Raw genomic sequence first — 23296 nt, forward strand, 5'->3', positions numbered from 1 at the left:
TTTATTTCATTACAGGATAAAGTAGTTAGAACCATGAGTAATAATTACTGTGTCTACAGTGCTTTTAACACCTCAGCCAAGTAATCCTCATCTCACCCAGTGAGTAAGTTTGAATGCGCACCCTTCCCTGTGCGAGGATGAAGAAACCAGGACCTGGGTCAAGAGGATTGTTCTAAATTCTCCAATGAGGTAATAGGGCTTGAGTGAGAAGATGTGTGTGTGTGTGTGTGTGTGTGTGTGTGTGTGTGTGTGTGTGTAGGGGGGTGTCCTGATTCTCTGGCCCCTACATGCCTGTATAATATACCCCATCACCGATCATTACTCAGGGCCTGTTAATACACTCTATTCAAATACGTATGGGTATTTGAAATTCCTTTTAAACTACCTCTCATGTATTTACAACAAAAAGAATTGGCCAGTGTCTATTTCCCACAACGTGAGATTAAGTAATTTAAAAGATACTAAAAGTCTTGTAAATGAAGACACACCACACCACTCAGTATAATTTTTTTCTTTTTCTGTGAAATTAATATTTTCTGATATTCTTGGCATCCAAACATTTTCATCTTGGGGAGGAGGAAAAATTGAGACTTCCTCCCACTCTTTGCTGGAATGTGACCCCAGGCTGGCTTCGAGTTGTCAAAATGTATTTCTCATTTTATGTCAGTGAGTCTGGAAGCAAAAAAGGTAGAAAGACTGCCTTCCGTGGGGGCCGCGACGACCGCCCCTCCTTCCCTCAAGCCTCGTCCCATCCAGGCTCGCCCCGGGTGCGGAGGGTCGGGCCGCAAACCCGCAAAGCGCGGAGGCCGCCGCGACGCTCACCGGAGGGCGCTGTGAAGCCGGCACCAGGCGGCCAGAGGTGAGTCGGCTTGGAGGCGGTGGCTCCCGTTCCTGCCCGCGCGCCGAGGGGCGAATCCCAGGCTGCGAGGTCGCCGCCCCCGCCCCTCGGCCGGCCCCTCCGCCAGCGGGCGAGAGGGGAGTGGCCGGGCTCCTCCCGCCGCCGCTGAGTACTCCGCAGCCGGGTGCGCACGGGAGCCTTAACCGCGGCGCGTGGAGGCAGTACCAGAGCGCGCGGCGCGCTGTCGGCCGGCAGCCGCGGGACAGCCTTGGCAGAATAGCCGCGGCGGGAGCCCCGCAGCCCCGGGCTGGGCCCGCGTCCCGGAGCGCCACCGGAGAGCGAAGACGACGTGGAGGCGGAGTGGCTCCCGGCGAGGTAGCGCAAGGCGAGGTAGCGCGAGCGCTTTCTCTCTCTCTCTCCCCTGCCCTTCCCTCTGCGTCCGGCCGCGGCCCCGAGGCGCCTGCCCCGCGCCTTTGTGCCCGCGGTCCCTGGCCCCGTCGCACCCTGCGGGCGGGGGTCAGCGGGCTCTGTCGCTCTCTCGGGAGACGCGGCGCTGCGGCGGGAACGGCGCACGCTGTAGGTCGCGGAGGGTGGTCGTGACTCCGCAGTGGCTTCGGGGGTGGCGGGAGGGAAGAAGGGCTTGTAAACTAAGTTGCTCTTACTTTGCCCCGTGCCTTTCGTACCTGTGGGTAGAGTCGAATCTCGGCTGTCCTGGTGTTCACCCACAGCCCCTCCATTCCTCTGGCCCACAGCTGTTTCCTGGCCCCCTACAAAGACACGGTGTGGCTGCCTCCGGGCAGGAAAGCGGAGGGAGAACAATGGGGCGTCCTGGGGAGTGGGGTTCAGGTGCGGTGTGCCCCGGCGGCGGCGGGGGAGGAGGGGCCCGGGACGCTGTGGGCCTCCCTGCGCGTGCAGCTGCGCTCGCCTCCTTTGTTCCGCCGCAGCGGAGGGGGTTGCCCTGGGTCTCGTTTCCTGCCGGGGATGGGATTGATTCACGGTCCCAGAGAGGGAAGGGGAAGGGGGCGGGGCTGGAATGGAAACCAGATTAGAGACGGGAGCTACGAAGGGTGGTGGGGCCGGGAAGAGAGTTGGGGAGAGGGTTGGGAGAGGGTGATGAGAGCGCGCTGGAGAGGTAATTACAAACACACAACATTTTGTTCAAGGGCCATGTGAGTTTCTGGAGCTTATTTGTAGTGCTTTGTTCAGGCTTCGGCCCAGCGTTTATTGCTGCAACAAGTTGTGTGCTTCTTGAGTTTCTAGGCGCTCCCAATGTTAGATTGCTCAAAGCAAATATTGTTAGTTACAGTGAAAGAAGCCCCCCCTTTTTTTTTGAGATTTGAAAAAATTTTGCTATGAACTATGGTATTGGTGTGTATGTGTGTGCCTCTGGGTCTGTGTGTGTGGCTAGTGGATATTGGCTGGAATGGGTAGGAGACAAATTTTATATAATCAATTTTGACGTAAAATTGTTTTATAGTATAATATAGTACAACAGTTTTCCAGGACTGTTTGAGGGCAGAAACCACCAGAAAATTAGACATTGCTATAAATAAATGTATCAGACTATGTAACACAATTGAAAAACCCTTTTACAGTCTGTCCCAGGAAACACACCACACACACCAGCGTTTAGGGTTTGAACTGAAGAGCCCTGGCATTGAAGTGTTCTGTGCTTTCACTCTCTGTGTGAGGATCATTTAGAGGTGATAGAATTAAAGGTAATGTGTCAGACATTTGTTAAGTGACCTTTCCTAGATTGGAATCGAGACTCCCCAACGGATTGGCTGACCTAGGGAGGGAGCTATGGGGGATTGAATGATGTGTGTTTTTTGAATGGGGTATTCTAAGCAAAACTGTTTTGGGAGGAGGCTGACATTTCCAAGCATTCATGGTTTGTGCCTATGGGACACTGGTGGAAGGATTCCCAAAGTCGGACTGAAGGTTAGAATTACTGTGGTGATAATTTAGGAGACATTCTGTTGTAGTAGTCTGGCTGCAGACAGGGCTGGGAAGTGGCCCAGAGCTGCCTCTTTGACAAGCTGAGGGTCCGCCATTAAACCACCCCTTTGGCCATTTATTTTGAGATGAACCAAGTTTGAAAGCCTCTTAACCTTAGAAGGCTAATTAGGAGCTTGCTGTGGGGGAAAAAACGTCTCCTGCCCGCTAAGTGGTAATGGAAAAGAGCTGTATAAGCTACTGCTGAGGGTTTGTCTTTTTCGTGGGGGATGTGGTCAAATTTTCAGGCCAGGCTGAAAAGCACTGGGACTTGTCCTCAGAAGCCATTATGATGTGGAGTTGAAATGGGATGGTGTCCAACTGTCAAGCTGTTTGTCATTAGAACTAACACACTGCCTGGCAAAACGTTGTGCTAGGGCAGCTAACAGAGGGAGACTTTTTTTGTTGTTGTCTTACCATTTTGGACTTTTCACTTATGCTGTGAATTGTTTTATAAAATACAGCACGATTGAATTCCTCTCAAGTACTCATTGTTCTATACATTAACAAAATGTAAAGCATCTGAACATTGCCGCTACTGGAGATGCAGACAGATAGCAGAATCCTAAGTGGCTGGTCTCTGGTCTCTGGCCGTTCTGGTGGATGCCTGATTGTGTGATAAGGCTGGCAACAGGCTGTACCCCCTTCCCAGGATGAATCATCACTTTGTCAAGCCTGGAGTTAAAGACTAACTTTCCCTGATTGCTGCAGTTATGCAAAGCAAGGAGGAACGTCTGACATCATGGGGAAGAAGAGGGAGTGAGGTGGGTGGGTGGTGTTTGGCTAAGAAGGGATCTTGAGCATGTAGCATCCATGTTTTTAGCATTTGTCCTCCTTTGGGTAAGATTGTCTTCTACCTCCCTTGTACTGTTTTCAATAGCGAACATTTGGATTTTAATTAAATAGCCTAACAATAATTATAGCTATCATTTAGTATGTGTTCATTACATGCCAAGAATTTTACATACATTACTATATTCATCATCACAACAACTTGATAAAGTGGGTGTTATCTCCATTTTCCAGTGGAAACTGAGGCCTGGAGGAGTTAAGTAACTTGCCCCTTACACCGTACAGATGCTCCTAGATTTACAATGGGGTTATGTCCTGATAAACCCATCATAAGTTGAAAATATTGTAAGTTGAAAACGCATTTAATACACTTAATCTACCGAACCTTAAATGTGTCCAGAACAGTCACGTTAGCCTACAGTTGGGCAAAGTCGTCTGGTAACACCGTCCACTGTAGAGTATTGATTGTTCATCCTTGTGATGGTGTAGCTGACTGGGAGCTGCGGCTCGCTGCCACTGCCCAGCATTGCGATAGGGTATCGTACTACATATGGCTAGCCCCAGAAAACATCACAATTCAAAATTCTAAGTACAATTTCCACTGAATGCCTATCATTTTTGCACCATTGTAGAGTCAAAAAATCCTAAGTTGAACCATTTTAAGTTGAGGACCCTCTGTGCTTGTGTAGCTAACTACTGAGTGGTGGAAGTGCAATTTGGAATCCCAAAGTCCATACTCTTTAGGTATATACTGTATGGTATGATATATTTTAATAATAAGAATAACAACAGTTTGATTATCTAGTTGATTAGCCCCTGGCAGATGTCAAATTACTTTCACATCTATTATTGTAGTTGATTCTTCCAAAAACCACTGTGAGATAGGTTTGGAAGCCCAGGTTAAGACATTGCAACTCTTAGAACTGTATTGCTAAAGAGCTGTATGTTATGGCCTGTGTGAATAAGCTGTAAGTGAATGAAACTTTATTTTTAAAAAGTTAGGCTGCCAACATTTAAAAATAAGTTCTTTTTTCCAAACATTTAAAAGTGGTAGAACAGAGTAGATCTTATGTTGCATTCAAGGCTTTTATGTTTATTGAAATCCATTTTAAGCCCTTTTTATCTTACAGCCTTTAATAGAACATTGCACTTTGCTTCTTAACTGAGACCCAATGCCAGAGTGTCTTTTTAAGAAGAGAAATAAGGAGGGAAGGAATGTGCTTATAAAGAGGAAGTGGGACATCAGAATTGGAAACACTCGCAGCAGCAGGCCATAGATTTTTCCCAGCACATGCTTTTTGTCCTGGCAGTAGCCTTTTACAGAAGACATTCTTCCTTAGGGAAGTGTCAAGGGTCTTTCTTTACAGTATCCTCTGAGATCATCAAATTTCTGAGCTCTGTGGGAACACTCATTCCGCATGATTTTTGTGCTCATCCCTTCCCCACAGGAGAAGTGAACTAGTTTAGGCATCTGCATGAAAAGGGAATAGCAGTAGTGTCTGTCCTTAGGGTGGCACTGAGAGTGGCACTGGGCAAGAGGTACCAGACTTTGACACCAAGTACAGGAGCAGAATGGAGTTTAACACTTTGGCATCATGGATTGTTTGTGGATTCCTCAGAATGCTCCTGGGCAAATGGAAAAGTCAATATTGGGTTTTTTTTGTTGTTGTTTCTAAGATAAGAATTTGAAGACTGGAAGTTCTGCCTTGTTTATTTATTTGAAGCTAGGACACCATTTGGGGTCTTCAAGTTCTGTGGTATAGGTGACAGTAACTTTAGTCTCCTCAGACTATGAAATTCTCCTCCACTGGCTATTTTAGACTTTTGCCTCTGGAGGAGAGGCAGACACATGGTTTGCTAAACTCTAACAGGTGAGCACCTTCCAACTTACCATAAGCAGCATAGAGGAGGAAAAAGGATGCTTGCCAGCATTACACTCTTACAGATTTTGATAGGTCTTTGCAGTTGTCAGCCTCTTCTTTATCAGTTCATATTTTATTAAGCACACAGGTCATGCAAGACAATGCATTAGACACATTTTAAAAGGAAGAAAGGAAATCCATTGTGCTTTCAGGGACGTTGTAGCAGGGCAGGTGGATGCATCCCAAGAGTGGATGTTGGTGAAATGAAGAAAATGGCTATGACAGCTGTAGTGACCAAGGCTGGGGGAACACTTTCTTTTGAGACAAAAGCTGAGAACAAACAGAAGCAAGAGAGTGGAAGAAAACTGAACACAGGTGCCAGCTTCTCTGACTTAGGTTTTATTTCCTCCAATCTCCAATGATGTGAAAGGGTTCAGGTTCAGAACCCTGACTGAGGTCCAAAAAATAATATATAAACTACCATTCTATGTGAGAAGGTTTGAATAACAGTGTCTTCCCTGGTGCGTGGCAGGTCCTTGGTACCTCCGCCAACTCTCTTGTCTGCACACCTGCCAGCATCCCTTCCTCATCCTGTGTTCAACGTGGCTGTCAACTAAGGCTGTTAATAGACTTCAGGCATATTTGCATTTTAAAAAGCGCTTATGGACAAGACATGCCAAATCTCCAAAGAATGAGTCATTCATATTGAGTTATATTATTCATGCTACTGTTTATTAAGTATTGGGTGCTTGCTTTGTGCTAGGCCTCATGCTGGGTACTTTCTGTAGGTTGATTTCCTTCTCATCACTATCCCTTAGTAGGAGGTATTTGTAGATGAGGGAATTGAGTCACTAGCCCAGAGATCAAGCCTCAAAGACCCCTTGCTTTCCAGAACAATGAAGTGCCACCAGGTAGAGTGTACTGTGAAGCTTTGAATGAGTACTGTGAAGCTTTGGGCAAATACTTTGATTCTTTGGGTGAGTACTTTGATGCTTTGGTCACTTTTAAGGAGTTCGTTTTAAGGAGTTAGAGGGAGAGCCCACCTGTTGTCCCTCTCCTTCCTGGCTTGTTTCCTTTGTCACCTGAAGTCAGGGTTCCTGCAGGTGTCCTTGGCTGGTCCAAAGCTAGGAGAATTGGTTGAACTGCTTCTCAGTTTGTCCTTTTCTGGGTGTTTTGGCTTCCCAGTCCTGTGTCATTCTCCTTCCCCAGCTGAGGGAGACAAGATTCAGCCTGCTAGTGAGAGACTGAATAGCCAGTCCCTTCTCTTACCCCCTTGCTGGCCATGCCTTTATCTTCAGGAATAGATTGTCATCTGGGAGTTTCTGGGCGTTTGTCTGATCTCTGGTCTCCAGTCTGCCTGCGAGCAGCATGCCACAGGGCATCCAGTCTCGGAGCTCGCTCAGATCTTTGATGTGTGAGAATAAGCGGTGCGGATGCCATTGCAGAGCTGGGTTTCGGGAAGAGAGTTGGGGTGAAATTTGTACTCTTCCAAGATAGGCAGTTTTAGAAATAGCAGAAAAGTAAAAATTGACATTCTTCTTTTGCTTATCAGATAAGCACCTGATAAGTTTCTGAAAATGCAAGGGGCCTGTCTTTCCTTGATAACTTAAGAGAGGCTTAAGAGGAAACCAAATCTCTGCCTTCCGGGGACTTTCAGTCCAATTCTTCCTGGACTCAAGATGCTCTAAGATTGCACAGATGGCTTAAGTTTGCTGTGTTAAAATGAAAATGTAGTAATGTAGTTCAGAATTGTACATTACAGGTTTTTAAATTTGTTTAAAAAAGAATGCAATATCTTTAAAGATTTTTTAGAAAATTGAATTGAAAGGACAGTGGAACAGATTATTAGTTATTGACATTATAGTACGTTTACATGTCATTTGCCTACTTAATTTTCACTGGTTACATGAAAGCATTTTCACACTGCAACCACAACAAAAAGCTCCCCCAAAATACACAAAGAATCTTAATTGCAAGATTCCTGCTGGTCCTACTTACATTTTCCAGTGTACACCTTCTCTCTCCTCCATCATTGCTGCTTTGCTTTACATTTTATATTAGATCCTGAAGTGCTATTTGTGATGTTCAGATTGCAAATATACTAGCTTCCTAACTGATCATTTTTTCCCTTAAACGTACTTCAGAGTGATTGGTCACTGTTTTATTCATTTTAGACCCACAGTCTAAATGCTTTAAGGAAAAGCTTAATTTTCATAGATATTGGGCCTATGCCAATTTGCATGGCTTGTTGTTTTTGTGATCCTCATATAATCTGCTTATAGTCATAGTAGGTAGATCACAGTTTTGAGCTACCCCTGATACAGTGAGCCATCTATGAAAAAGTTCTCAATTGCCTGAAATTTTCAGAGTGTTGAGAGCTATTCATAAAAATGAATATGAACTGCCACATTGATCAGGTTCAGGGCTTATTTGCCATAGTATTCTGCAGGTATTCTGTGACATTCAGGAAGGAAAATAGAGTTAGACTCCTGATGTCAGCTTTGTAAAGGTTCATAGATGTCTCTTGTGTATCTGTAATTGCATGATCTCTTAAAAACCTCTTATCCATGTACTGAAATTCATCTTGAATTGTTTATTTTTATCCTGCATTCACACATTTCACACTTAAAGATAGAACTTGATTATATTGGTATTTTTATTTCAAATTTTCAATTTTTGGAATGGCAGAATGTTGCTATTGAAAAGTGTCTTAAAGGTCACCACTGTAACCCCTTCATTGTGCTTGAGACCTGCTCAGCTCCTAAAGTTAACAGGGGACGGATCTGAGAAACTGACTCCAAGTTGTAACCTCTTGCTTAGTTTTCTTTCTAGGGAGATATCTGTCTCTCCAAACCTGTCGAAATCTAAATTTATTACCTCTTACCTAATACTTGGTCCCCTGTGGACTTCACTTCACTGTTTGTGCTAATAGCCTTTTCATCACCATCTTGACTTTGGATTCTAGAACATCACCTACTTCCCCATTTTCTGTGACCCTTACATTCCTCCTGTCAGTCACTATGTCTGATTTATTGTTCTCCCCTATCTTTGCCCTTTGCAAATCCTCAAGCCCTCATTCTGGTTCAGACCTTTAAAAGGCTGAGTTACTAGAGTATAGTGTTACCCAGAGTGAGTTGTTCCATAAAAAATTAGTAAGTTGGAAAAAAAACAACAAAAAAAACCCCACCCATAAAGTTGGTAAATGTTCCTGTAAAAAGGGTTCCTTGGCCAGGTACATGTTACAATAGTTGGTTAAGTTTCTTTGCAGAAAGACTTCTCATGGCCTTCATTTGTGACTGTGTACTGTGAATTCTGAAGAGAAAGATACAGTATTCACATGTCCCAACTTATGTCACCGTTGTACCACATTTTGGGGGGATCATTTTCTAGATAACAGCGCTATAGTCACTTCGCTGTACCTTTTTAGGTTTTGTCACTGCCTGGCTTTCTGTGGGAATGTGCATTCCATGTGAACCGTACTTGGTTCACTCTCAACTGTGTCTTGTGCTTTTACCTTGTTGTTCTGGATCATTCCTTCCCCCCAGAAGCCCCTCTCCCCTATCACACTGGCACATCTTTCTGTGCCCAGCTTTGTGCCCGTCTTCTCCGTCAGTTTTCCCAGACTCAGGTTGCCCTTGTTCTTCTGAACTTACACTTACTGTTTCACAACTTAAAAAAAAAAAAAAAAAAAGAAATTACTTGAAGCCCAATGAAATGTTGAAAGTAACCTTACACACTCATATGGTTAAATTATTGGAATTCCCACAAAATTCCATTTTCCATATTTGCGTCAGTTGATGTATCACATGCACATCACATTCTCCTCTGTTTCCCCCCACAGGTTAGCTTGCACATATGTTCAACAAGCTTGTTGCTTGTGGGGCTTTTTTCTTTAATTTTGTGTTATTGAAATTGCGTTGCATTTAAATAGAAATTCAGGGAGAATTGACATCTTTATAGTTTAATGGCTTCCCATCCACAAACCTCATAAGCCTCTTTAATAGGTCTTTTATGTCCTTCAGTGAAATTTTATCATTTTATGTGTAAAACTCTTTCATACCTATTGTTAGATTTGTGCCAAGGTGCTTCATGGTTTCTGTGGTCATTTTGAATGAATGATTTAGTGCATTTCTGGTTAGTGTTGCTGGTGTACAAGAAAGGGACTGATTTTGTATTTGTTTATAAATAGTTCTTGATTGATCAAGTTCACATCTAAACCTGTGTTTGCTATGGGAGCCTGCAGTTGGTTGGCTTTTCCAATACAGCACAAAATAACTTAGCATTTATTGAAAATGTCATAATTCACTTTATTTTTATTTATTTATTTATTTATTGAGACAGAGTTTCACTCTTGCTGCCCAGGCTGGAGTACAATGGCGCAATCTTGGCTCACTGCAACCTCCACCACCCAGGTTCAAGCAATTCTCCTGCCTCAGCCTCCTGAGTAGCTGGGATTACAGGCATGTACCACCACGCCCGGCTAATTTTGTATTTTTAGCAGAGATGGGGTTTCTCCATGTTGAGACTGGTCTCGAACTCCTGACCTCAGGTGATCCACCCGCCTCGGCCTCTCAAAGTGCTGGGATTACAGGCGTGAGCCACCGCGCCCGGCCTCTTTATTTTTTGTTTTTAGAGACAGAGTCTGGCTCTGTTGCACAGGCTGGAATGCAATGGCATGATCATAGCTCAGTGCAGCCTCTTATTCCTGGACTCAAATGAGCCTCCCACCTCAGCTTCCCAAGTAACTAGGACTATTGGTGTGCGCCTCCATGCCCAACTAATTTTTAAATTTTTTGTAGAGATAATGTCTCATTGGTCCCAGGCTCCTGGCCTCAATCAGTTCTCCTGCCTTGGTCTCCCAAGTGCTGGGATTACAGGTGTAAGTCACCACACCTGGCCTAATTTAAAAATTATACGCAATACTTTTAGAAGTAAGGAAGAGGTGACTTTTAGTTATTTAATGTGCTCATTTATTAACTCATCAGATGTTTAGGTACCTAGTATGTTTCAGGCACCGTACTGGGTACTGTGTTTTTGTTTTTGTTTTTGTTTTAGAGACAGGGTCTCTCTTTGTTGCTCAGGCCGGAGTACAGTGGTGTGATCATAGCTCACTGCAGGATCGAACTCCTGGGCACAAGTGATCCTCCTGTCTTCACCTTCCAAGCAGCTAGGACTACAGGCAGCATCTCCACACCCCACTAATTTTTTACATTTTTTTGTGGAGATGGGGTCTTTCTATGTTGCCCAGGCTGGTCTTGAACTCCAGGTCTCAAGTGATCCTCCCTCCTCAGCCTCTTGAAGTGTTAGGATTACAGGTATGAGCCACCACACCCATGCTGTACTGAATCTTTAATGTTGAACAAAACAGATGGGGTTTCCGCTCTCATGAATGTGAAGGGGAGGAGACATTGTGGAAATGGATACGGATAAATATGTATTCATGAATTAGCATCGATACTGTGAAGGAAAAGGACAGGGGGCTGTGAGAAACAGAAAGGCGGAGAGAGGGAGATTTATATTGGGGGACAAGGAGAGCCTGACTTAGGAAATAAACATTCACGCAGCTGCCTGAAGGATGAGTTGGTGTTAAAGAATGAGGAGGATGGAAGAACTTTCTAGTTAATGAAAAGAGGCTCAGAAGCCCCAAGGTGGGACTCTACTCTGAATGATACAAAGATGGGAATTTTTAGTGACTGATGACTTAAATCAAGTTATTAATTCTTAGTAAATTATCATAATAGTGGTATTTAACAGTGTTTTACACACTATTATGACAAAGTGAAGGTATTTATTTTTGATCTGTATATCCTCATCCTGCCAAGTGAAGCTGGCTAGATTCAGAGAGCTGCCTCCATGGCGAGGCTTGAATGGGGCCACTGCCCACCCCCTACCCCCTCTGCATCGTGAGTATTGCCACTGCTGCTGCCATTGGGTCCTGGCGTCTGCTGGACACGAGCGTCCTGCTCAGCAATTTTCTCCTGAGCTCTGCACTAATAGACGGGGTCCTTTAAGGTCAGGTCAGGTCGGAAGAAGACTGCTCTGCCCTTCCTGGGAGGGGTAGTGAGCAGGGCCTTCTATGTTTTTTCCAGTGTCTCAGCCTTCTCCGCTCTCCCTCCTTCACCGTCTCTTAAACACACACTGAGGGCTCAGGCATGACAATGGGATGGGATCCAAGCTAAGTTACACACCTACCTAGAATCCGTGCTCTGTTTGGTCATTGAGGCATTGCTCTGGGGCAAGCCTGACTGAGCTTAGTTGAGATGAGTCCTCTGTATAGTGAAAAGCTATGTGGTGCAGTGGTTATGGGTTGGGCTCTGGAGACAGTACTGGTTTTTGAAACTTGACTCTTCTGCTTAGTAGCCCACGGACCTTGGGCTTGTAGCTTAAAACGGTCTGCCTCCATTTTCTCATCTGGGTGATGTGGGTAATTTTGCAGAGCTGCCTTCTTTGGGTTATAGTAAGGATGAAATGAATCAACACATGTGCAGCCCCTAGAACAGTGTCAGGCACAGAGCAAGCACTTGGTGTAGATGTTCGTTACTACTATTCAGCCTTTCCTGCAATGCTTTCCTGGGGTTCCTCCTCCCCTACACTAGATATTTAAATCTGTTTGAATCCTAGCAGTGCACATAATTTAGGATTTCATACGGGGGACTGCTTTGGAAAATATGGGGAGAAAGATGGCAAAAAAAGAAACCAAAATGTTAACAGTGATTGTGTTAGGATAGTAGATTGGGGTGACTTTTACTTTTAACTCTGTATTTTCTAAATCTTCTATAATCTGGTTATGTTACCTCTGTACTAATAATATAATAAAATGATTTGAAGAAAGAAAAGTCAGGCTGGCAGTCTCCAATTGGTTTGCTAAAAAGGGACAGGAGAGAGTGAGAAGCCAGGGGTGGACCTGTGCTAGTGGCATTCACAGGTGAAGTACCTTCCCATTCGTGCTTATAGTTGCAGAAACTAGGTAACAGTATTGAATAGTCTTTAGCAGAAGTCCCCAAAAGTTAGAAGATGGGGCTATTCCTTGTGAATCCCCCTTTTCTGTGAATGTTTTTTTTTTAATCTGTCATTTTCCCTTTTTGTTTTTTCTGTGCTCTCTTAGTGGTCCTCTTGCCATCTGTCTCTCATTCAGTCCCCTCTTCCTCCCTCTTCCCCTTGAAAGTCTCTCCTTTTAATCCATCTTCTTTACCTGCTGTCATGCAGAAATTATGCACCCATTTATTCAAAATAAAGCATCAGTTTTATTTTTATTGTCAAAATAAGTAAATATAACTTTTCACTCTCAGAAATCTAAATGAAGTTGCCCTTTACTTACTTACACCTAAATTAATTGATTAGTTAATTTATTTGCTGACAAATTAACGAACTCTGGGGGTCTGTGACCTCCTAAAAGCACCAGGAATCTTGGAAGATTGGGTGGCTGCAAGGAAGGGAAGATTGAGGGGATGTTGAAGTTAAATTTTTCCTGTTTGCCTATTTTGCGTAGGGTTATCTGTGTTGCTGCCATTTTGGTATATGTCAGAATTTTTGAACTTTTCCAACAGAATTCTGGAAAATTCCCAAAATACATTTTTACAAAGAAACCATGCCAAATCTGACAAATTTCTTCAAAAGCCCGTTGATTTTAATCACTGAAAAGTTGAGCGAACTTTCCAGCTTTTCTTTCATGCTGCTCTTTTTATGTAATTGTGGGTGGAGAAATGTACTTTCCTGCAAAGTGTGTTTATCTACAGGAATTTATTCTTAGCAGTGGCATTTTATAAGTATCTTAAAAATAATGCTGACATAGATTTGAAAGAAGGTAGTGGGTTACAGTAATGTCACCTGCTATCAGCTGAAGAGCTGTTTACATGAGGAATATTGCTAATTTAATGATGCTACACAATTGAGTGTAAAATCTAGTTGAGGGCATTTAAATAAACGGAAGTAAGGTGATGCCTTTCTGTACCTTATTCCACAATTTAGGTATTTTATCTTCAATGACAAATGCCTAATTTGAACATATCATAAATATTTATGATAGTTATTTTTCTGCTTTAAGGAAGTCTGGGACAATTACAGTAAAATCTAGTTTTATAGAATGTGTATACCTAGACTTAGCATTGGTTTTTTCAAAAGAAGACATCATAGGAATTTTTAAAATTAGAACCAATATATGTATCGCTTAATGATGGTTATACATTCTGTGAAGAGTGTCATCAGGCAATTTTGTCGTTGTGCAAACACCACAAAGTGGACTTACACAAACTTAGATGGGACAGACAACCGTATACAGGTATAGCCAACACACGTATACAGGTACAGCCAACACAAGTATAGCCAATTGCTCCTAGTCTACAAACCTGTACAGTGTGTTACAGTACTGAGTATTGTAGGCAATTATAACACAGAAGTATTTGTGTATCTAAACAAAGAGAAGGAATAGTAAAGATATGGTATAAAAGATAAAAAATGTTATACCTCTCTAGGGCACTTATGAATAGAGCTTGCAAGACTAGAAGTTGCTCTGGGGGAGTCAGTGAGTGATGGGTGAATGTGAGGGCCTAGGACATTACTGTACACCACTGTAGACTTTATAAACACTGTACACTTAGGCTACCCTAAATTTATAAAAACACAAAGTAATTGCATCATGACCTCACTAGGCGATAGGAATTTTTCAACTGCATTTTAAACTTATGGGACCACCATTATATGTGTGGTCTGTTGTTGACGGAAACGGATGCGGTGCGTGACTATATCCCCTTTTTGAGTAGGGCAGCGGTTATAGCTGCTTGTTTGCTTTTGTCACAGAGCTATATGATGTTGGCATGACCTTGTATCTCCATTTCATACACACTAATACTGTGGAGGAGGATCAAGTCGTTGGGTTTAGCCTAGGCATGCCAAGGGTATGGCATGAGCATGGAACACATAATGCTAGAACTGCCAGCCCAGTCTTAATACTTTGCACTTGTTGCCAGTTTAAAAAACAATACAAAGGTATAGGTAAAATGTTAAAGGAAACTTGTACTAATTTATGTCCTTTGAAGTGACCTTTTTGTGTCTCATGGACTCTGGACTGTAACACCTGACTAACTTCTGCAACTCGGATGGAGAAAATGCCCCTTCCTTACCTGGCAGGCAGTGAGCCAGGTTGGACGTTAGATACATAGTCGACTTCACCCACTCTGTGATTTAGCTTCCAGCTTTACAGTTTGCTGTCTTGGCAGCAGCTTGTGCATGGTGAACTTTTCTGACTAGAACAGTTAATAACCCCCACAGATGTTGGGAGCCCAGTTTTGCAGCTGTTGATATGTCCAGTTGGATTTCTTGAAAGAATTAATCAATTTTGAAGATCTCATGCCGAGGGCTGCAAGCATAATAGGATTTAGGGGGAAACTTTATTTTATGGGAGTTTGAGCTGGTATTGCAACAGATGTAGCAGGAGGTTGAACAGCAGCTGAAGGGATGCAGGAAAATGGAGTTTAAAAAGATGTTTGTGAGCCTACCACTCTAAAAGTGTCAACTGTGGTCATTTCTGAATATTCTTTTCCAGGCTTTTTATGTGAATGTTTTAAAATGTGATCGTAATCATAGAGTACATACATTTTCTATATTGCTACATAGTATTTGAAATAAATTTTATAGTTGTGTATTATTCCATTGAGTACCACCATTTTCTGCAACATCCCTTTATTTTTGGGCATTTGGATTCCTTCTGCCACTTTGCTGTTGTGAATAATACTGTGATGAGCCTTTTTGTATCTATAACCTTTTCTATATTTTGAATAATTTTCTGACAGTAGATATTGAGAACGAGGTAATTGGGTCAAAGATTGCTGTGAACTCTCTGATGTAATCAGGTAATGGATGGAGTGACTTGGTTGGTGGGGCAGGAAGAGTTGGAGTCTGGGATAACTCCCTAGTTTGTGGCTTGTGTGATGTTGGGAATGGTTTGCATAGACAGGGCCACAAGTGAGGGGTTCATTTTGGGATGTGGGGCATCCAGGCAGTGAGGGAGCTTCAGGGACTGTTGAAATGCAAGGTCCAGAGCTTAGGGAAAAGCCAGGGCCTGGGGTTAAGATGAGGGGATCATGGGCAGCTACGTGTGGTGGAAGGTGTGGATAATGTTAGGATTGCTTAGAGGGTAGAGTGAGAAGAGGAAGGCGGAGGATAGAACTCTGGGAACATCATTCTGTGACAAGTAGAGAATGGAGAAGCACTGTGGAAAATAAGGAGTGTCCGGGAGTGGGATGTGGACAGCCAGGGTTTCCTTTCTTTTCAAGAGCTTACTTTGGTTAAAATAAGGCTGAGTGGGTAGCTATCCCTGTAGAGCCTGGGGGCAGATTTATTTTGGAGGGTATAATATTACTTTTTTCCCGGATAGGCTTTTTTTTTTTTTTTAATTAAAGCTATATAGAAATTAAGGTTATTCTATTTGGTGCTGAGTGGGGAGCCTTACATGCATGGTACTGGGATGAGGATTGACTTGTATGTATGTGTTATTTAAACTGTTTTGGTTGTTTTGGGCTTTTGGTGTGTATGTGTTTACATAATGTTGGTTGTTTTGGGGTTTCTGGTGTATATGTCTTTATACAGTGTTTTAGTAGTCTGTTGAAATATATCAATATTTTTACATAAAAGAACGTATTTTTATTGAAGAGAGTGAATGTCAGATTTCTAAAAGTATGTCAATCATGAATGGATTTACCATTTAGCTACTTATAATAGAAGCACCCAGATTTTTCTGGGAGCCTTTGCTTTTTTCAAGAGAGTGAAATTCCTTTTCAGAGAAACATTTGTCTGTGTTGACAATTTTAAAGAAGTATGTAATTTTAAATTATGAAACTCAAATTTAGTTTTTAATAGTAATTTCTGTGTTTATTCTATCTTTAAGAGCCAAGTTATAGAATGACAATGTGACGTTGTACTCTTGACTCTATGTCTGGTTGTGGATTTGAAGTGTTATTTTTGTGCTTTCCTAAATGACTTAAGCACTTATGACTATATATTTGGGTCAGAATAAATATGGTAGTTGGATATACTTTTGAAAAGCCAACCAGATTTTTAACCTGGTAATACGATAGTACTATTCATTCTTATGATTGTCCAGACTCACAGCTTTAGAAAACAGTATAAGCTTTTATTGACTTCCAGACTTGCTGGATTAGTTGCTGTTCTCTTTTCCTCTTTAAAGTGGATCAGCCGGTGCCATAGATACACTAATGCTTCAAGCTAGAGGGCTACCCTGTAGTGTGCTCTTGAGTTTCTTTTCCCACCAGTTGAGATGAATGCTTCTCCAGACCTGACTGTGTTAATTCCCAGACCTGCGTGTGCCCGGTGTACTTATTATAGTTTAATATAATGATTTTAAACATGTGTGCCAAAAGAATTGTTGTTTCTATGAAAATTCATTTGAATGCTTTGGAAATCACCTGATAAGAATGAGTTTCCATAAATGACTGAAGCTAATTTAGGAATGGCTGGGATAAGTAAAAAATTGGGGGGATCATAAAATAAAAGTATTCTTACTGATATTATCAGTCATTCATGATTGGTGGATTAAGTTGTGATTATGTAAAACTCGATAATCGTACTGGCTCAAAGCAGTAACCCATGTTCACACTGTGTGTCCATTGTGGATCAGATGGGGACTCTGCTCCATTTGTCCTTAACCTTACTCCAGAACACAGTCTGATGGGGCAGTACCTTCTGGAACATTGCTGGTCCCTGTGGCAGAGGGGACGCCTGCTGCGAAGGTCTTATTGGCTATATGCCTAAATTCAGCAAGGCGGGATGTAGAGAGGGGTATGGGGCATTTGTAAAAGGTAACGAGGTCTACCACACATCACTTTCCAGGGCTCTTTAGAGCCTCACCGTTCTTTAAAGAAATTGGACTTGGAGGATGATACCTTGAGGATGGTTTATAAAAGAAAGACCATTGAGTGCGACAGTGGACATATACTCAAAGAAAAGGCTCCAGCACTATAACAAAAGATTGACAATAAATGTATATTTGTAGAGCTTCATTTAAAATGACAATAAATGTATATTTGTAGAGCTTCATTTAAAATGACTTGTTTAGGTATGTGTCATTTTTTATGACTTCCAAATTTAACTGACTTAAAAAAAAAATAAGCCAAATTGTCAATCCTTATGCATTTGGATAAGAGAACCTCTACTTTAGTCTTAAACCCTCCTGTCTCTTTTGCACCCTCTGTCAAATTAGTTTCCCACCTTTTACGATAGACTCATCTGTGATTTCCCTTGGCACATCTCCTTTTCATTTCCGTTAGCATTATCCTAATTCTTGTTCCTCAACTACTAGATTGGGGCCCCAGATGAATTCCTTGATATACTATCTTGTATAGGGCCTGTATGCAGTGAGAAAAAGGCACTCTTTGGGGCAGACACAATCCCACAGGAGCTCAACTTTATTTTAGTCACCTTATTCCCGCCGCCCCCCCCTCCCCACCGGCTGGTCCACTTTTATGCAGTACACAAACTGAACAACTGCACACAGCAGTCCTTCTCCCCGCATTTAGTCACTTTGCCAACAAATTCAGACTGCCCGTCCTCTGCTTAAGCCTCCTTTAAATTTGTTGTCTCTATTGTGCTCTAAATTATTTTGGTGGTTCCCTGTCATCTGTATGTAGTGGCTGTCCTCAGTTTTATCTTCCATGGGACCATCACCAGTGACTCTGAGCCTCAGTTGTTGCCATCTTGATGTGCGACGTAAGTAATGACTGCAGCACAGATGCGCTGGTTAGGCTGTGTAATGCTTTTCTCTCCCCGCCCACCCATTCCCACCACTCTAACAACTGTGAGCTCCTTAGGTCTGACTCCTAGTCTAGCCTTGGCTTACCTTTCATCCCAGCTTCATTGTTCATCAGGCTCCTATACTGGCCGTCCTCTGCTACCGTTCTGCCAGGTCACCGTCTTCTGAATATGTTTTTTATTTCTTGCTTTAAACTTCTTTTCTGCTTAATCACATCCAACTCACCTTTCAAGGTGGAGTTTCACCTCTTCAGCTATCCTTCTGTGATTCTCCTGCTCTATGATAGTAGCTCCACCTCTAAACAGAAATGTTCATCTCTATATTCCTTCTTTTGAGGTGAATCGCCTGCCCTATATGAACATATTATGTTGGTTATCTTACTCTTAAGTGTTCTTTCCTCAATTAGATTGCACATGCATGAGAAGCAGTAGATGTGTCTCTCATTCTTTCTTCTTTCATTGCCTGCCTCGTGCTGTTCGTATACCAGGAGCATGGGTCAGAGTGGGAGGTTGTCAATAGAAGAGAGTCCAGCATGTATCCATGATGGACTGTCGATCAATTTTATATGATTAACTCGTATAAAACAGCCCTGTATGGAAGCTGAGGCCACTTCTATCTAGCCACAGGATATTGACCTACTTTCCCCTTCTTATCTGCTTGCAAAATATTTGTTGTACTTAGTGTGTTCTCCCTGTCACAACGAATGTTTGTCTCTCTCTTTCATATGAACTGAAGGCTAAAGTGCTAGTTAAATCAGTGGAAAAAACCATGGAGAAGAAAAGTTGGTAAGCAGTTTTAATTTCTAAACCCAGAGGGGCCTTATAATTTTGTCATTTAAAAAGAACTCTAGTTTTTCTACCCACCTATTGAGAGACAGATGTAAGAGTAGAAATGTAAATTTTAAGTTTTGATGATTTATAATATAATAATGTATTTTGAAAGCCCCTTTTTTGATAAACTACTTGTAGAAGGAAGTTAACTTTTCTTAGTCGGGTTTCTACAAGGTAATTCACTATTGTATGTTTTATTTCTTACCAAAACTTTCCTTGGGAAAATTTGTTGTATTGCTCCATACATGGTCAAGGTAATTAACTTTAAAAATGGATTTTCCTATAGCTTTACAGGTTAGTAACATGTGCTATATTCAAGGAGAAAAAACTGTGTGTGGGGGTGTTATTTGTTGGTATGTCTCCTTATATAAATATATGAAATAACTGCTGTATCCTGTAGAATATTTGGAAATTAGCAGAACTATTATTCAAATTTAGTTAACATTTATAAATGTGAATTTTATAAACAAAAATTTCAGTAAACATTTTATTTGTGACTTAAAAATGATTAGTTATGGCATGTCTTATAGGTTGATTTGTTTGTATTGTCTTTTGTTCTTCATAAATACTTCAGAATATATTTAAGGATATGTAAGAATTATGGTGCCTTTGATTTGAAAAGTAATGCTTCCAACATTAGAAAAAACAGAAATTGACCTAGAAAATGTTTCCAAATTCTAAAATGATTGTTGATTTTAATCAGTGTAGGTGAAATAACCCACTGCAGCAGTTTAGCTATTTTCCTTAAAAATTATTTCTCAATTTACATTATCAGTGTCTTTTTTGGAACATCTTAGCTATTTTTGTTTGATCAATTCTCAACTAATAAACATTCATGAAATCCTAATGTAAATGTATAAATATCTCTCCCTTTGTTTATATAGTTGATTGGAGTTTATTTTAGTGGATTACTGCTTGAGGAAGCTTCTGAATTTTTATTATTCTAAAAAACTTTTTTAAACCTTGAGTATGAAGGCATTACCAAAGCTTCACTGTTGAGTGATGCATATTTTTTCCCCTCCTTTACATGTAGATTACTTAATTTGTAATCTTTAGACTTTTTTTTTGCTTTCCTAACTAGATGAATTTTTAAAAGTAGCCAGTTCCATTTTGTAGCTAACCATGTATTGTAAACACACGGAAAATATGTTCAAATGTGCCTTGATGGCTTAACTTACCTGGTTATTCTGTGCATCTTTCTGTGCTGTGTATGGTTGCACTCTTAATACATTTTATTTTGGTTATGAGATCAGAATAAAGAGAGCTGCTTTCCTTTGCCTCTGAGTAATGTCACTAAGAGAGATTCTTGTGGTCTGGCATTTGCTGGCTTTTTGGTTTTTAACATTCTCTATAACCAGATCTATGATGCATGCTCACCCCAGAATGAGCGAACTCAGTCTTTCCAGAGTTGAGCCTTGTTTTTTTTGTTGAATCAACAGTGTTGGAAGCTGGGACAAGATCCTAGGAGATGATGTGTTATACACTTTGTGAGGAAACTGAGGCTCGAAGGTGGCACTGAGCCCAGTGTCTCACCGTGAGTTAGTTGCAGAGCTGGGCCTGCCATTTGGATCTTGTGGATGTTTTTTCCAGAACCACTGCAGTAGTCATTGTAACCTATGATCTGTTGCAGAATGCCAAAGCTGTTGTTTTCTGGAGGGATAATTTGCTTCCTTAGCCTACAAACAAGAATAGTGCACTAAATTCAGTACATTTCTCTCCATTGTCACTGAAAAGAGCCTGAATGATGGGAAGGCCCCTGTTGTTTTTTTTTTTTTTTTAAAGAAGACCATTCTGCCATAGTGTATCCCAGGCTGTTTTATGTGAGTGTCTTTGTTCAGAACCAATCTGGAGTGGCCTCCAAAACTAATGGGTAGAGGAAACCCCATGTGAGTGCCTACCAGGTGCAAATCACTGTATTTTTAATTATAATGAAGGTGTACCTTGAGTGATTGCATGATCTGATCAGGCATAAAGAGAACAGAGGAATGAATCTACAAGTGGTATAAGACTTTGTTGAGGATCTTAGCACATGGAATGAGATTGGGACCCTCTGATTAATAAGCTGATTCATTTGGAAGGGAAGTTGGTTTTCCTCTGGTGGCTATATTCAATTCAGTAATCACCAGTCTTTCTTGGCGTCTGTGCACCCACCAGGAACAAATCAGAGTCGGGTGTGCCAGTTATATTTGAACAGTTTTACGTTCACCTAGGGGTTCCAGAGTCTCAGGTTTGCCAATCTAAACACATCGACTTCTTGGAATTTTTAAAATCTGCCTCGAAGGAACGCATTGAAAAGTCCGTGCGTTATAATTAGCACGTTCCCCTGTACAGCTGAGTTTGTGTTTCTGGATGTAACAGCGGTTTATAGTTTTTGGCTACCTTGTCCCTCAGGAATTTGTAGACTTTTTTCAGACGTTAGCTCATTAATTCTCCAGTCATTGTGAGCTGTATAGCATGACGACTGGTTCCCCTACAGCTGGGCTGCATGCTGCCCATTCTGGACCTTGTAGGGTTGTGGCAGGTGGGGGGTCCATGTTGAGGGGGTGGAGAGGGAGGCAGGGCATGACTTTCAGACCCAGCCTTGGAGTGGGGTGTGTGCTCTCTGAAGTTGACCTGCCCTTTGGCAGCCATTCCTGCCATGACTCTGCAGAGCTTCCTCCGGGAAATGACTGTAGGGACAGTGATGTTGGCTGCATTTCCTCCTTGGGGTGTTAAACCTCATGCAAGATCAACTGCAAATGAGGTAACTCACTAGGTTAGTTACCTGGACACACCTGCTAGGAGACAGGACAGAAGAGTAGGTAAGCTTTTCCGGGTGAAAAGAAGAAAGGGGCATTGGAGAGGGAGAAATTCATCTAATGAGTTTGCTCTCTCAGTCAGGCTACATAACAGCCCTGTGGAATAGATATTGTCATCCCTGGGTTTTTAGATTAGAAATTTGAATTCCAGAGATGAATTATTTTGGATTCCAGCCTGGGTCTGTGGCTCCACAGCCTGTGCCGTACCACATTGGGGTGGATCGAAAGGATCTTTTGTGGTAAACCATTGCTGCAAGCCTTCTGTAATATAGAAGCAAAAACTCTCTTTGAAAAACTGTGCAGTGTTGTGAAGAGCTTGGTGATTTAGGAATTAGACTGAAGCGTATATGTAATAGAATAGGTGTGAAGGACCATTTTCAGACCTGTCAGAAAAGCTTCATCCTCGCCCTGGCTCTTCTAGAAACCAGCTGGCTCCACCGCCTTCTCTTTTAAAAGAAGGTTTTGCCTGGGATTCTAAGGTCTCCCTCCTTGTTCTTTAATTATAAACAAAGGCACTTAGAAATTTTGCCCTTACGTCACAAGTGAGAGTTGGTAGCTGGTAATCCAAAACCTTCCATGTTGTTATAGCAGCCACTGTTATTTTTGACTCAGAATTTCTTCTAATTAGTCTAGATGGTATATTTTGTCATTCTCACTTTACGCAGTTGGGAAAAAAACTTTCTTCCCCCTCGTCAGTTTGCGAATTGTAAGGTTCTAGATGCTGTCTTTCAGTCCTTAATCACTGGCCTGTGCCTGGGATTGAGGGTGGTTGATTGAGGGTATCTCCTTGTTGATGACTTTTGTTGATATAAGGCCAGTTTTTCTATACTCAGACAGAAACAGACCTTGATCTTGGTGGTGCTGGTCCCTCTCTGCCTATGCAGACAAAACCTAGGGTGTTAACCCTTAGATAACCAGAGTGTTGAATTAATAGCCGCTCCCACTCACAGCTTTGTAAGGTTGGAGTCAGGTATGGCAAATGGGCTTCCATTTGCTTTTATCCACTTGTTTGTTTTCACTTCCTGTTTAAATCTATTGGATTTCCTCATTGCCTGGTAATTTCATGTCCTTTGTATTAGCCAGAATTTGAACACAAGTCAACAACATACTATATGGAAATTGCCCAGTAGTTGTGCCTATTTCTTCCATAATCCAAGATTTTAACAAAAGCCCTCCTACTAGCATTCCATTAGACATTTTCAGCAGAAAGCTTTAGAGAAAATGGGGTGAGGGGTTTCTCAATATATAGTTGGCTTTCACAGTGAAATTAAGGATTGGAAAATGAGAGAACTATAATTGGTGAGGTAAATGCCATGAATAGACACACCTTATATAAATATCTCTAAGCAAGTGTGTAGGTAGGAATGAAAATCAGCCATCACCTAAATCTTTCCACAAATGCATGTTGGGGCACTCAC

At 42.0% G+C, this 23296-nt stretch overlaps 2 protein-coding genes across 12 annotated transcripts in view; one reads left to right on the plus strand and one right to left on the minus strand.

Annotated features, from left to right (window-relative positions):
- Nucleotides 1–565: 565 nt before the first annotated feature.
- LOC134737732 (serine/arginine repetitive matrix protein 3-like) lies at nt 566–4152 on the minus strand. Its single transcript, XM_063648223.1, has 3 exons — nt 4045–4152; nt 823–1810; nt 566–672 (listed from the first exon to the last, which is right to left on the minus strand). The coding sequence occupies exons 1-3, from the start codon at nt 4150–4152 to the stop codon at nt 659–661; spliced, it is 1110 nt and encodes a 369-aa protein (XP_063504293.1). The 3' UTR covers nt 566–658.
- MYO1B (myosin IB) overlaps nt 751–23296 on the plus strand; it is a 178165-nt gene continuing 155619 nt past the window's right edge. For 3 of the 11 annotated variants that reach the window (XM_054478154.2, XM_063647754.1, XM_063647751.1), the window contains exon 1: nt 967–1213. The gene's annotated coding sequence lies outside the window, so the exon portion shown is untranslated. The other 8 variants (XM_063647749.1, XM_063647756.1, XM_054478153.2 and 5 more) reach the window with 6 other exon arrangements.

The sequence above is a fragment of the Pongo pygmaeus genome, chromosome 11, assembly GCF_028885625.2.
Source record: "Pongo pygmaeus isolate AG05252 chromosome 11, NHGRI_mPonPyg2-v2.0_pri, whole genome shotgun sequence".
In the NCBI taxonomy this organism is placed as follows: Eukaryota; Metazoa; Chordata; class Mammalia; order Primates; family Hominidae; genus Pongo; species Pongo pygmaeus.